A 14144-nucleotide genomic window follows, 5' to 3' on the forward strand; every position below is an offset into this window, starting at 1 on the left:
GGCTGTGCACTGTGTTCTCGCTGCTTAGGCGGCTGCGTATGGTGCGGCCGCGCGGGCCGTATACCGGGAAGGCGATCTGGGATGGAGACAGAGTGCGCCGAGTGCGGATATCTTCGTGTGCGCTGTGTTTTCGCCGCTTTGTTAGCGTTAAGTGAGACGCGCTGGCCCTATCTTGAGAGCGATCTCGTCTTACGTGACGGACGGACGGATGGACGGAGGGACGGGCGGACGGGTTTCCTCGTTGGGTAGGCATAGAAATGCATACGCAATTAAAGAAGTCAGACTCCAGGCCTATGTGGGGATCGGTGTTAAGCGAAGCTTTTATTGATGTTTACGCACATTATTCTTTTTTATTGAAACGATAAAAAAGAAATGCTGGCGCATGAATAGGGTGCCGGCTAACTCCTTGTCACACGATTTATGGTATTACACTTATGCTGCTATAGAAAATGTGGCTCTTATGCTTTTGCACGTGTAACGCATACATAAATCGTCCTGTACATACTGGGTGTCCCACGTAACCTGTGTCCAACGTTTTCGAAACACAAAAGGTGCCGCGTGACTCGCGCTGCCCTTTTGCGTATTTTGCGTACTTTCTTTCAGGCTTGGGAGACACTTTTATGTAGCACGTATTGAGTAACAGAAAGCTGTATAGGGAAATTTTTCAGGATGGTCTACGATTTTCTCATTGACAGCTTTTGCTCTGAATATAATGTTTGAGCAGGTGATTCATTAATAATAACTAAATATGTATTTAGGCAAATACAAAAAAAATTGAGACTTGCTCCAAGCAACGGCAAACAATTAACGTTACCTTAGTTCGGTCAAGCTACGTGGTGTTTGCATATTTTTTTTAAATTTTGGCAGAAGCTACGCGGGACACATGGTACATGACATACACATATAGCATACGGTACATATGTTGTGGAAATATAACGTAATGATGCAAATGTTTCGATGTAGGTGCGGCGTCCGTTTCAATACGGCACAAATGCACACTAAGTTTATTAGATGCAACACATGTGTTTGTTAGTCCTTCGCTCTAACCGCCACTTACAAGAGTTCGTTCACGTTATGCATCGTCTATAGAAATGCCAGTGTTCGTGATCGCCGATGTGAGTTCGACTTGCACCTTTTCACACAGTTGCACGGGCGTCGTGTAATGAATGGAGGCCATGCGCAGACCGAACCATTGTTTCTTCCTATCTTCTCGTTGGCGTTACTGGTTACATCACACAACGGTGAGAAGCAGTGCATGCGTCGAGAAACACGAGACGTAACGACGTCTCGAACTCCGTAGCAATCAAGCGGTCAATTCTGCCACCAGTTTTCTTCGTAGGCAGTGGTGACGGGCTAGGGTGACAGCTGACAAGACACGCACTGAGGACGTCTTCAATGGAGGACGGTAACTACCGGTTTACCGGTTTTCGTATGAAGACCTTAAAGTCTCCGGTGAACACCAATTGGATTCGTCTTGTCGTGCCTGTTGTAGCCATAGATTACCGATCCGGGTGTATACTGAATGAAGCTTAAAGAGAGAAACGATACTCACTATGATATTCATGGTCGCCACGTGTCATTGTTCCGCTTTCCGCTTCCGGCTGTAATGTTCATTACGCTTGTTGCTGATCATAGCCGCCTAGCATCGTTTTCTTGTCTCATGTTTACTAATCAGCATACGCCCGCGTTCTGCATAACGCTTCGCAACGTAACAAAAAACGTTTTCGTTCCGCTGGGCGCTTCTTTAGGAACTCCGTCTCAACCACACTCAATGCGTGCATTTGGTCTCTAGTTGTTGGTGACGTGTTTTCACGTATTGCAACTGAACCACTCGGCTACTTTTGATAAGGTAGTTGGTAAGTTAGTGGTAGGCAATGGGCCTGCGTCTGCTCTTCAAGCCAAAGCCAGCAGCCGGTACCCACAACATGGAGGGAAGAGACAAAGAAACTTTGAAAGGCGGAGCTAGGCGAGACAGACGTACATTAAGAAATCGGGATGGGTCGCAGTCCTGCAGTAGGCTTAGCATGACCGTCAATAACGGCAACGAAAACCAGAATTGGTATAATTTTACGTCAGCACGCGCTGTCCCAACCGAAAACATTCACCGATGATTACGATACTACCTAACGCGAAATTTGAGCGCAGCTGTATACGTGTTTTCATTTCGCGATATATTGGCTGGCGCGGACAATCTGACTCGTGCGGCACGTTGCAAACGGAGCGAAGTGTGCCGCGACTGCCTCGCTGATCGCCACGCGTGTGCGCGATTCACCAGCAGCCTCCGCAGACAAACCTCCGCTCATGCAGCGCTTTGTTTCCATACAGACGACGCGCGCTACTCTGGCGCCATCTCGTAGCCATCGTCGCCGTAAAGCCCGTCTTGCGTGGCACTACACATTTCTCCCGCTTTCGCCATACCCTCCTCCTCCGCTCTCTGCCTCACGGTTCCGCTGCACCATTCTCCTTTGCTTTCCTCTCTTCGCTATTGACGTCCTCTATCCGCGCTCCGTGTTCGCTCTTTCATCTTTTTGCTGCGCTTCGCTCTCTAGGTTACGCCGACACCAACGCTTGCCGCAGAAACTTGCGCACCTAAGGGCTGCGCTGTAAAATTAACGCGGCGAGATAGTGAAATGGATGACGGCATGGTCGCTTAGTCCCGGTAGTAAAGTCAGGGAGGAAACAGACGCAGGGGCAGTGGTCAGCACCAGGTCCAGCACGTTCGCAGACGACGCCGTGACGCGTGTGGGTTCTTTTACGAGCTGGCAAAGATTAAACGCTGCGCACATGTCAATGAAGGTCAAGCACTCTGACGAGCCCGAAGTCACAATGGGGCACGGATCGTTCCACACAATGCCAGGGAAGTTGAAGTCCCCCAGAAGAAAAACTGGAGCCTTGGGATACCTACCCACCACTTTGGTGAGGCAATCGTACAGGTCGTCGCAAAAAGACGCAGCTGGGCCGGGTGCTCGGTAACAGACGCAAAATATCGCCTCCTTTTCATTTACGCGAATGCATGTGCAAAGAAATTCAAGGGGAGATGGAATTGGAACCTCGAAAGAAGTAATGTCGCGAGAGACGGCTGTCAGTATTCCTCCACCGGAGCGCCCGCAGCGGTCATGTCTGTAGACGGTGTAGTGTTTCTCGCACATGAACAGGTCGCAGTTGTCAACTTTTTCCGACAGCCACGTTTCCGTTAGCACGACCGCATCTGCCAAGCAAGTGTCAATTAAGGACGATAGTGCGTGGCGTTTGTTGAAGACGCTCCTTATGTTTGTGAATAGAATAGTGTAGTCTCTTGCTGGTATTGTTATGGCGCGCTCAGTAGTTACAGTTGAAGGCGTTACTGTTTCAGCAGCACTGGCAGTCGCGCTATGCGGCTCCACTTCCCGTACGGTGTCTGTTTCAGCACAGTACACGTAACATTTCCCGTTGCTGTAAAGTTTGTTGTAATGCAAATTGAAAGGATGTCCGCTAGCCTTGCCAAAATCGAAAAGCTTCTTCCGTGCCTGCCTTATAGGTTTGGAGAAGTCTTCTTGCAGGTTGATTCCAGTGCCTTTCAGTTTGGACCTCTGCGAGAGAACGCTGGCTCTGACGCCAAGAGAAGAAAACTTAACGACGATTAGGCGACATCTTTTGTCAACAAAAGTACCTATTCTACGTGCCTGCAAAATATCTTTCTCGGAAAGTTGTACGGACAAATGGTCCGAAAGAAGAGATCGCACCTTCTGTTCGGTCTGTGACGACGTTTCGGTCGAGCTGTCCCCAACACCATAGATGATCAAGTTGTCCCTGCGAAACTTATCCTCTTGATCATCGACGTGCTGCTGAGGCACGGGGTATTCGCTTCTGAACGTGTCACTGGAAGCGGAGCGGTGACCTTGGAGATGATCACGAACCCCTTCGAGTGCGTTCACCTTCATTTCGACTGCTGCCAATCTGGAGCTGATGTCGGACACTTGATTTTCGAGGTTTCTTTGACTCGCCATGACTACGTCGAGCGTCGACATCAGCTCTGCGTGACGCGATTCCAGATTACTAGAGAGGGATTCAATTGCCGCAAGTACCTCAGCGTTAGTCCTTGTGGCATCAGTTTTGGGAGGACCGGGATTTAGCTCCACGTCGCCGCACATAATAAGCAGGCTCTGGCATATGAGTACAATAAACGATTGATTGTGCTATGAGATGTGGACTTGGACGGAAGTGCAAATTTCCGTCAGAGTAGTAAGACCTCCTTATAATACATAGAATAGTCAACGACTCCTTCATCGCAGTCATGGCTTCCAACGTCTATAAAGCCTTACTTCTGAACAACCCTATGTAGCGTTTAGTCGGGTCACGTTGACCTTTTTATGGGGCTTTTAATTGCCTTATATCAAGGGTAAAATATAATTTTATATTAAAATAACCTCGATTGAAATCACCAAACATGAAAGGGGTGGCAGAAGGCAGGTACGATTTCATCGAAAGAGTTGAAATCCTTCAGTTACTCCTGTGTGCCTGCGCAGCCGCAGAAGTACGTAATAACACTACTAGAAGCCGCTGTATAAGACTTCAGTAATGCTTCAGCCTGCAGTCACTGAAGTCCATATGGTATATCGGTACTGGAAATTTCGGCGACGAACTCAAATTCAGGGATGTCGTCGTGTAGCTGCGTCTTGTCGTGATTAAAACTTCTTCCCTCGACTAAAACACGAGCCCGGCGTCGTAGCTTGTTGACGGAGACACGGGATATGATGACGTTGACGAAAGAAGTGGCACCGAAGTAGGGCTCCAGTAAAACATAAATGTAAATGTCCGCAATACAGGTGACCGGCGCTTGCTGTATCTGTAAAGAAAGAAAACAGTGTCTCAGCAAGTGCGACTGTTTTATATTAAGCATGTAATTTTTATGTGTGGGCTTCCTTTTTAATATCCTTATCCAAAAGGGGGGATGCACGTTGCTCACATTACTACAAAGCATGATTTCATAGCATCATTTCAACGTTCCTTATTACCATGGTGTCCTAGATGAATGCCATAACGCTCATAACGAGGAAAATAGTGTGGTCATTCAACGTTTATCGTGAAGTTAAGCAGCAATGTCTCAATTTCTCGAAGTGATGTCATCAACACCAGCAAATGAAAGTGAAAAATCACGCTCATTATTGAGCAGGGGAACTGCGTCTCTGCAACTTCTCGGCAGTTGCAAACAACATTGAATCAACTGAGCTGTAAACATGGTGCTAATGCCTTAATATATCATACGGACTTCTAATGAAAATCGGGGGCCCATATTTGCAAAAATGTGCTTGCGCAAGAATTCTTCGTAACAGGAGGTGCCAACCAGTCATGTTGGACATAACATTAGCGAAGGTGGTTGACTTCTTTGTGAATTTCCTGATCTCTCTCTCTCTCTCCTTATCGAAAAGTTCACGTTGCGCACATTACTACTAAGTACGCATTGATAGTACTTACGAATGAAAAGCCATATATATATATATATATATTATATAATGAACGAGAAGAAAGGGAACCGAGGGGCCCGATTTTTATTAATCATATCATAAGAAGCCAGCAAACATTGACACCAAGAACAACATAGGGGAAATAACTTGCACACACTAATTAAATTAAAGAAACGATAAAGCAAATTTATCGTTTCTTTAATTTAATTAGTGTGTGCAAGTTATTTCCCCTATGTTGTTCTTGGTGTCAATGTTTGCTGGCTTCTTATGATATGATATATATATATATATATATATATATATATATATATATATATATATATATAAGCAGCGCATGAGCTGTCAGCGGCGTAGTGCTTTTGCGTCGTCATTGGACTGAGCCAATTTTTTTCTAAGCAAGCGGTGCCCTAAAGACAAGCCACAAGCGCTAGGCCTTCTGCGCAGTGATGACATCTTCTGCAGCAAGTAATAGGACACGCATGGCGATGGGGCGTGGAGGAGCACGACAGTGCTTCAGAATCAGAATCAGTTTATTCAATACAAAAAACGGGGTTAATTACATGGTAAGTATATACAGAAGGAGGTCCCGTAGTTAAAAACTGAAATGGGACCTCCAAAATGGGACCGCTTAGTCGCGCTCCTCGGGCACAGGGTGCATGGTGTTACTGATAACAGGAAAACGTGCAAGCCAATTTAACTAGGTGTAACCACGAGCAGCGGAAACCCATCCATCTGCCAGTGCATACTCAAAACAAGTTTCGAACCATTAAGAGCAAGAGCGCTCCGACCCTGCGCGCCTGACATGTGTTTGGCTCTGTACGTAAATGCTTTATTACGCGCGGATTACCATACTTTTAAACAGGTGCAAAAGTAACGGACCCCAACCACCGTTACCGAACTTTATCCTTGCCTCATGTTTCAAAGATTTTGTCGTCTGTTCTCTAACTGAGGATGTCTATTTTGTACGCGAATGTGCAACGCCGTCCACGTTGAGTGGGCGACACTGTACATTGATTACTATTTACCTCAGTCGTATTCAAGCGCTCATGCATAGCAGCTGAAACTAAGCTTATCCAGAGGGCTAACCTCTCATTAGTAAATATGTCTCATGTAGGCGTCGTATACAAAGCACATTTTCCTGATTAATTAGTTCGGGCAATGTTAAATATCATCATCATCAGCCTATATTAATGTCCACTGGAGGACGAAGGCCTCTCTCTGCGTTCTCCAATTGCCCCTGTCTTGCGCTAGCTGATTCCAACTTGCGTCTGCAAATTTCCTAACTTCATGTTAAAGATACGCTTGTTTGAATACTAATGAACTAGTCCCACTAAGAGTGGACGAACTTATACACATGGTGCTCCATATTTTTGTCTAACTAATACTGCTCATGCCGTGCTGTGAATTCCTAAAAAACAACTACCAAAGTGAACATATGAACAGGGCGTTAAAGGGAATTTAAAGGAAAATACTACGTCGAGCTAGATTGACAGATTAAACTTTTTTAATAACAAGTTTCTCATTAGTAGCAAGAACGGAGGCTTTTGTAAGCGAGAAAATGCCTAAAATGGAAATGAGAATGGCGCCACCAATTTTTGGACTGTGTTACCTCTCATGCGGCGTCAGCACTGGCAATTACGTCAACTCGTCCGCTCAGACGCGGCAGTCTAATATTCAAGGAGCAGCAGTTTTGTAGCCAACAAATTCATATATTGGCACAAATAAAATGATAATAGACATCTAAACGAATAATCCATCTATCTAACTCGGGTTAATAATTTCCTTTAATGCAGAAAGTTTGGCTGGTTAGTAAAGCTGCATGGTGACGGATAAACAGGGCACAATAAAGACGTAGTCTAAGAAACGATAAAGAAAGGTAACAGGTGCTGACTTCAAAGTATATGTTAATTCGGAAACTCACATGTTTTATATATTCTTGTTATCCCAGCGATCTCACATAAGAAAACCGGAACACAAAAAACAAAAGCAAAAAATACAAAGAAAAACAATGCGAAAACTACCACTCTAAACCATTGCGTTGTAGAGCACAGCAGCAAATTTTTGTGAACAACTAACAATGCGCCAAATCAACACTAGCGTGATAACAAAACAAACAGCCTTTTGTATCATTTGAAGACGTCGCTTTCCCCGGAGGGCCCGCGGTAATCAGGAAGCGAATGAAACGACTGCTGATTGCCTTTCTGCGAGACACGGGGCTCATGGGCACCTGATGACGTACCGCTGATCTCAACTGATAGGATGCTCAGGTGGAACAATTGCCGGCTATGTATGTCAGGCTAACCCCACCTACTGCATTATCACTACCGCCACCAGGCAACCACCACCCATCTTTTAGTGTGCCTTCAAGCATCACTGAACTCACGTGCAAAAAAAAATCAGCAGTGGCACTTAGGACTGCTTACGTGTGGGAATGTGAAAGCATTCTAATCACTTAGGTGAAATGTTTTCTATTTATGTTTTCGACATGCATTAAAGTTCTTTCTGCTGAATCGGTGTATGTGTTTGAGTATACGTTGTCCACAGACCGGAAACGTTCGGGCCATTTCGCTGCAGAACGATGGATTTTTTGTTTTGTTTCCTTGCTTAGTTTTCTGAGACCTGCTTCCATGGGCGACCGCGTTTCACAGTTGCCGCTGAGGAAGACGCTTCGCAGAGCATCCTAGTAGACACAGCACCGATGAAATCTGAAAAGCAAGTGACGCACGGGAGGCAGCGACGTGACGGGTGTAATGACGCACGCACTAGGCACATCTCATTTTATATACACTCGTGATTTGGCGTCGAGAGTGCATCGCAGTAGACACAGCACCGATGAAATCCGAAGAGCAAGTGACACGTGGGAGGCAGTGACGGAAGCAGTGAAGTGACGCACGCCACTAAGCACAACTTAAGTCAATCATAACCATGCACGGACCCACCCTGGCGTTCGGGGAAGCAGGCTCGTCTTCGCACCTGGGAGGCCCGGCTTGGATTCGATCCCACCCAAACCGAAATGCACCAAATTTTCTATTCAATTTTATTAATTGACTTTGGTTACAGAAACCTGTCTGACAAACTTGACGTCAATGCGAGCATTTTTTGACGTGTTCTTACTCTTCGCGACGTCGGCCATTTTTGGTACCATCTTTCGGTCACGCCGCCGACGACAACGCCGGATTTTCGCGTAATGGGACAAATAACGCTTTCGCATTAAAAAAAATGAAAATTAAGGGTAGCGCTTAAATTTCACTTAACGTCGGTGAGAGGAGACAACTACGACAACGCGAGCGTAGTTCACGACCCCACTCCGGGCGAAACAAAGCTGCTCGAAACTTCCTGCTTAGTCCTTGTTACACACGTCGCGGCGTGCTTCCTCGCCAGCGCACACGGCGCGTGTTGCTGGAGCACTGGGGCGCGTATAACACAACCCACAAGAAGAAATTGCTATTGGTAAGTTTCAGCATCTGAAAGGCTTTGGCATGAGTTACGAAACATGTTTTTCCCCCTCAGTGTAACCTCCACGGAGTTTAACGAGTCCGTGGCAGGTTGCACAGTCAATGTCTCATTAAAAGGAATGCGTAATACGCTCTTCAAGATACCAAATTTCGCATGTGGGGGGTGTAAATTTTAATCAACGATGGTTTTGGAAAGATAAACTTAACACAAAAAAGCTCAAGGTATTGTTAGCAGGAAAAAAAAAAAAAAACACGCTTAAATTGTGCGCCTGTTAAAACACAAGACCTCTTTGCAAGTCCCAGGAACTGCCTTTCTCAGCGATTTCCTACCGACAAGAATTTGGTGGTGAATCCTTCCTCTCCATTCTGTGCCACTCTTACCATCCACCATTCACGTTCAGCTGATCCCATTGATAACGAAGGTGATCGCCGCTCTCAGCCATGACGAAGCGCGAAAAGAAATTGCATTGGCATAAACGTAGAAGTGTTACTTAATCCTGGCCCTGCTATCCAATCAGAAGGCTGTGAGAAACTTCCGAATGTCTCTCGTCACCGAACGGGCGAGTCAGTCGACGCGAGTTCAGGGGGCCAAGATGAACACCACCTATTGGTCACTTGGCCAGATTGGCCAATGTTGTGGTTTAGTATGACAGGTATATGAACGAAGAAATTAGAATCATGCTAGCGGCGGCAAGTGGCTTCGCCCAGACCATGGAGCTCTTCAATGACAACATATATTTCTCAACAAATGTCAACTTGACTTCGAGTTGAGAATTTCACGTCACGAGTTGAGAATTTCGCAATACGTTTTCGGCGCGAGTTGCGTAACGAGAAGCGTAGTGTGTGTTTACGGCGAACATGATGGAGCCTGTGCCAAACCGTCAAGCTTCACTCGCACCTTGTGAGCAGAAATAACCTGGTTCTGGTAACCATGTTGTGTATCAATAGTGTGTGTGAAGCACGCTATTGATAAGCAAAGTTTCACGAGCGCTTGAATTGAACTGAATTTGAAAATACCTCTGTAACCCTTAGGAGCTCTTTAGGGAAGCTGTTCTTTGAGCGGGTTTGCTTACTAAGAGTTCCCATGCGTGCATTCACTGAAGTGTCTTGCTCCGTTGTTCGCCGCTTTGGATGATAGGCTCCGTCAAGTAACTCATAAACACGTGCTCCAAGAATAAATATTTTCCTTTGGGAAAAATTCTTGCCACTAGAATTCGCCCTACTTTATTTGTTGCCTGCTACTGAAATTGACGGCAGCACCATACCAACTTCCGAATATCATGCCCTGCAGATTGCCTATACAGCAGGGGTGAGCGAACATGTGAAATTTCGAATACGTATCATCGAATACTCCCGTTTTTGAATTTGGTATTCAATTTCTTGACTTTTTTATTATTGACGATTATATGGAGTTAACCACAATTGCTAGAGCCTGCCTGGTAAAGGAGATTAGAAGATAGATAGATATAGATAGATAGATAGATAGATAGATAGATAGATAGCTAGATAGATAGATAGATAGATAGATAGATAGATAGATAGATAGATAGATAGATTGTTCTTCGGACGATTCAAGTTCCCCTTGTGTTACCAACCAGCAACTGTGGCGATCTTTCAGTTCTGGCTGTCTTACCCTCAGTAGAATATGCCGAACAGCTGTGATTCTAAAGAGAAATAAGTCCGTTCTTTTTATTACGCTCTTCCATCTTTCTTTGACATGTTTCTTTTTACACCTTCGGGATCGTAAATATATGCGGCACTCGAAAAACCTTTTGCTCGAATATCTGTCATCAATTTGATTCAACAGTTTTTTTTTTCATTCAGTTTATTCACCAGACAGTACTGGATGGCTACCTAGGCTAAAAGCTGTGTAGACAGCTTAACAGAGGCCCAGGTAGCCGTTACAAGGCAGATACAACAAAACGGCAAAAACAAGATACTAAGCAATAATGAAGTGGACATGTAAGCATACGTATATGTTGATAAACAAAACCAGCAAATAAAAATAATATAGGATCAAAATATAAAGAATGTATCATCAATACACAAGAAAACAGATAGAAATATGAGTATTTCATTAAAAGAATTGATACAACCAGACATTTATTACAACACTTTTACAAAAAATGCTCACAACTGAGCTTTCGACATGTATTTCGTTTCTTTGTATTTGTTCAGCAGTAAAGGAAGATTGTATTGTAGCATTTGAAGTTTGTAATCTGTTCGAAAACGTCGCAGAAACCACGTGTCTGTGCTGCGTGTATTTAACACAGGTCTGTGTACAGTTAAGCTCGCCGTTGTTTCTAAGAACCGTCTAAATATTTTATTTGAATGATAAAAAGACGCCAGAACACGATAGTCATACATGTTTTTATGCGAATTATGTTAAAGATTTGAAAAGCGCTCTTAGTAGATTCACAATATTCAAGGCTGGCGATCTGCTTATAACTTTTTTTTTTGCAATATTTCAACTTTTTGTATGTTCGTTTTAGTTGTTGTTAGCCAGACCAAACTACAATAATTAATTCGAGAAGCAAACAATGCATAATATATTTTAATTTTAATATTTAAAGGGAGCGCACGACAACCTGACATCGCACCACTGACAGACGCAAGGTTTTTACAAAGGTTTAAAATGTGTGAATCCCATGAAAGATTTCAAGATAGTGTAATGCCGAGAATAGTGTGTTCCTCAACTATTTCAATGTCATCATTACCACATCTAGTGACGTGTTCCAGTCTAATAGCCTTGTTTCTGGCTCGAAAAAACATAACTTTTATTTTTGAAGGATTAATTTTAAGCGAGTTTGAGGAAGACCAGCGAACAATTTTGTCAAGTGTATTGTTACAGTCAGTTTGGTCGCATCAGGACCAGAAAGAAGCCCGGTGCAATCATCCGCATATATAAGGAACTTTACTGTCAAATCAATGTTAATTATGATATTTATGTAAACATTAAACAGAAGCGGTCCCAATACGCTTCCTTGCAGTACGCCTGTCATTATTGTTAGTAAAGATGATTTGTGCGTGCCGATACATACATACTGGCTTCTGTTTGTAAGGTAAGATCGAATTAAAGATAAAGGTTTACCACGTATTCCACAGATTGATAACTTATGTGCTAAAATTTTATGGTCAAGTGAATCAGATGCCTCGCTGAAATCTATGAATAAGGCTAGAGTTATTAGTTTCTTTTGAATGTTTATTAGTACGTGTTCTTTCAATTCTAATAATGCCGATTCGGTTGACCGTCCCTTACGAAAACCACGTTCTATACTGTGGGCGCTGCGCCCATTCTGGGACTGCTTCAGCATTCAACGGAGCATTTAACCTCTGTTTTGCCGCAATGTTTTGCAGGTGTAAGCTGGACGTAACAGAGTGCTTCGGTGAGGCGTTGCACCACTTTTCCAGTGGTGCGTCAACCAAGACGCCGCTCCTTCTTTCTGCGGGAGAACAGGGTGCGCTCGCGTGCGTGCGCGTCGTTTGTCATGCTGTCCCCGTCCACGAGCAAAGTAAGGCGGCGGTTATTTGAGGCCACGGATATGCAGAACGGCACGCTAGACCCTCAGGTCGAAGCTCTTTCTCTCTCCTTTCGAATTGTCTCGAGAGACGCAAAACGACAGTATAAGGCATTCTCCGATTTGCCAGCGGTTCGGATTGTCATTGCATAGCTGACGAGTGGGTCGATCTCTTAGCGGAAAGGCGAATCACGTGCTACGCTGAACAAGCTTCTCTGAACATGATCCTGCATTGTTATGATACCCGAAAATTGAAGAAGCAGCTCCACCCTTGTCGTCTGCTCTGTTCCCTCGCCTTATTCCCAGAGGCCAGCGGTTGGATTTAGGTGGATATAATCGACCTAATGAGTGGATAAGCACCGATTAATTGACCTTACTTGGGAGAGGTAAACCTGTTGTACACTGTGAAACCGAAAACAGTAGATATCGACTAAGGATATCTTTCTGCCTTAACGATTTAGCTGACGCCAACGCGGTACTGTCGACAACCCCAGCATATAAACATGAACAAGACTAAACAAAAAATCTATTTCACGCACACAACAATCACATGTAAGAAGAAAAAGAGCACTCAGTGCATCACTAAGCAATAATAATAATAATAATAATAATAATAATAATAATAATAATAATAATAATAATAATAATAATAATAATAATAATAATAATAATAATAATAATAATAATAATAATAATAATAATAATAATAAAGAAACAAGAGAAACGTAGGTAAGACAGGTTTTTACTACAGCAGGGCTGGAGTCTTCGTCAAGAAGGCTGCAAGTGATACAAACTGTCCTCTGCTTTCTGCCCGATCAAAGAAAGACGGTGCAGCATTGAAAGTCATCGGAGAATACTCTGATACGAAAGAAACACGGTAAAGCTGCTTTCGGACAGCTCGGCACAGGTGCTCGGGCAAGTCGAACACAAAGCAGTTGATCGAGTGGTGTTAAAACAGCCCACAGGACGACAGACGTATACATGTACTCAAGCCAATTACTATATCGTGTGTGGTTTGTTCCTCTTGCTGCGGTCTTGTATGCCCACCAAGCCTTTTGATTTCTCTTTCTTACATGTTTGTCCTATAACTGACCTAGCCTGAATGCGAACCAGGAACCACCTACCATGGTGGATCTGTGCTATTGCGTTTTTATGCTCGAGCATGAGCCCGCGAATGCACGTAAGATTGCCGCGCGACTGGCCGCTTCGAGGCACTTTGCGTGTATCTTTGACGCTAGGGAAAGCACTTTTATGTAGGAGGTATTGAGCAGCAGGAAAGCTGCATCAGAAGTTTCTCATGTTTCTCTACAATTTCCTGATTACCACTTTTCCTCTAGTTATAATAATTAAGAAGTTGATTAATATGTAACACTACTTATATAATTAGGCGTAACGGCAAAGAACATTACGTCGGTTCTGTCCAGCTACGTAGCATTTGCATATTTTTTCAAGTTTGGCCCAAGTTAAATAAATCACCCTGTACAGGCGAGAGTTCGCCGCTGTCGCAAGTATACATTCATTCCTTTTCTCCTGTATTGTCCTGTTTTCTCATACGAGCATGCACCACGAGCAACACGAGGAGCCCCAGGAGTGGCTGCATTGTAGATTGCCGAGACCAAATTTAGGAGTAGCAGGCCAACTGTACATGCAAAGATTGACTGTCGTCGGGCTAGTTGGTTCATGATTGGATGAGAGAAGCAGCCCTACCAGACGGGACAAGAGAAACG

At 44.2% G+C, this 14144-nt stretch overlaps 1 protein-coding gene across 1 annotated transcript in view; it reads right to left on the reverse strand.

Annotated features, from left to right (window-relative positions):
- Nucleotides 1-229: 229 nt before the first annotated feature.
- The window catches only part of LOC119455870 (uncharacterized), a 28044-nt gene continuing 14129 nt past the window's right edge, over nucleotides 230-14144 (reverse strand). The window contains exon 2 of the mRNA XM_037717384.2: nucleotides 230-4825. Within this exon, the coding sequence (XP_037573312.1) occupies nucleotides 2610-4130 (1521 nt within the window). The 5' untranslated portion in view covers nucleotides 4131-4825 and the 3' untranslated portion in view covers nucleotides 230-2609. The remainder of the gene's footprint in view (nucleotides 4826-14144) is intronic.

This window comes from Dermacentor silvarum, chromosome 6 (assembly GCF_013339745.2).
Source record: "Dermacentor silvarum isolate Dsil-2018 chromosome 6, BIME_Dsil_1.4, whole genome shotgun sequence".
NCBI classification, from domain to species: domain Eukaryota; kingdom Metazoa; phylum Arthropoda; class Arachnida; order Ixodida; family Ixodidae; genus Dermacentor; species Dermacentor silvarum.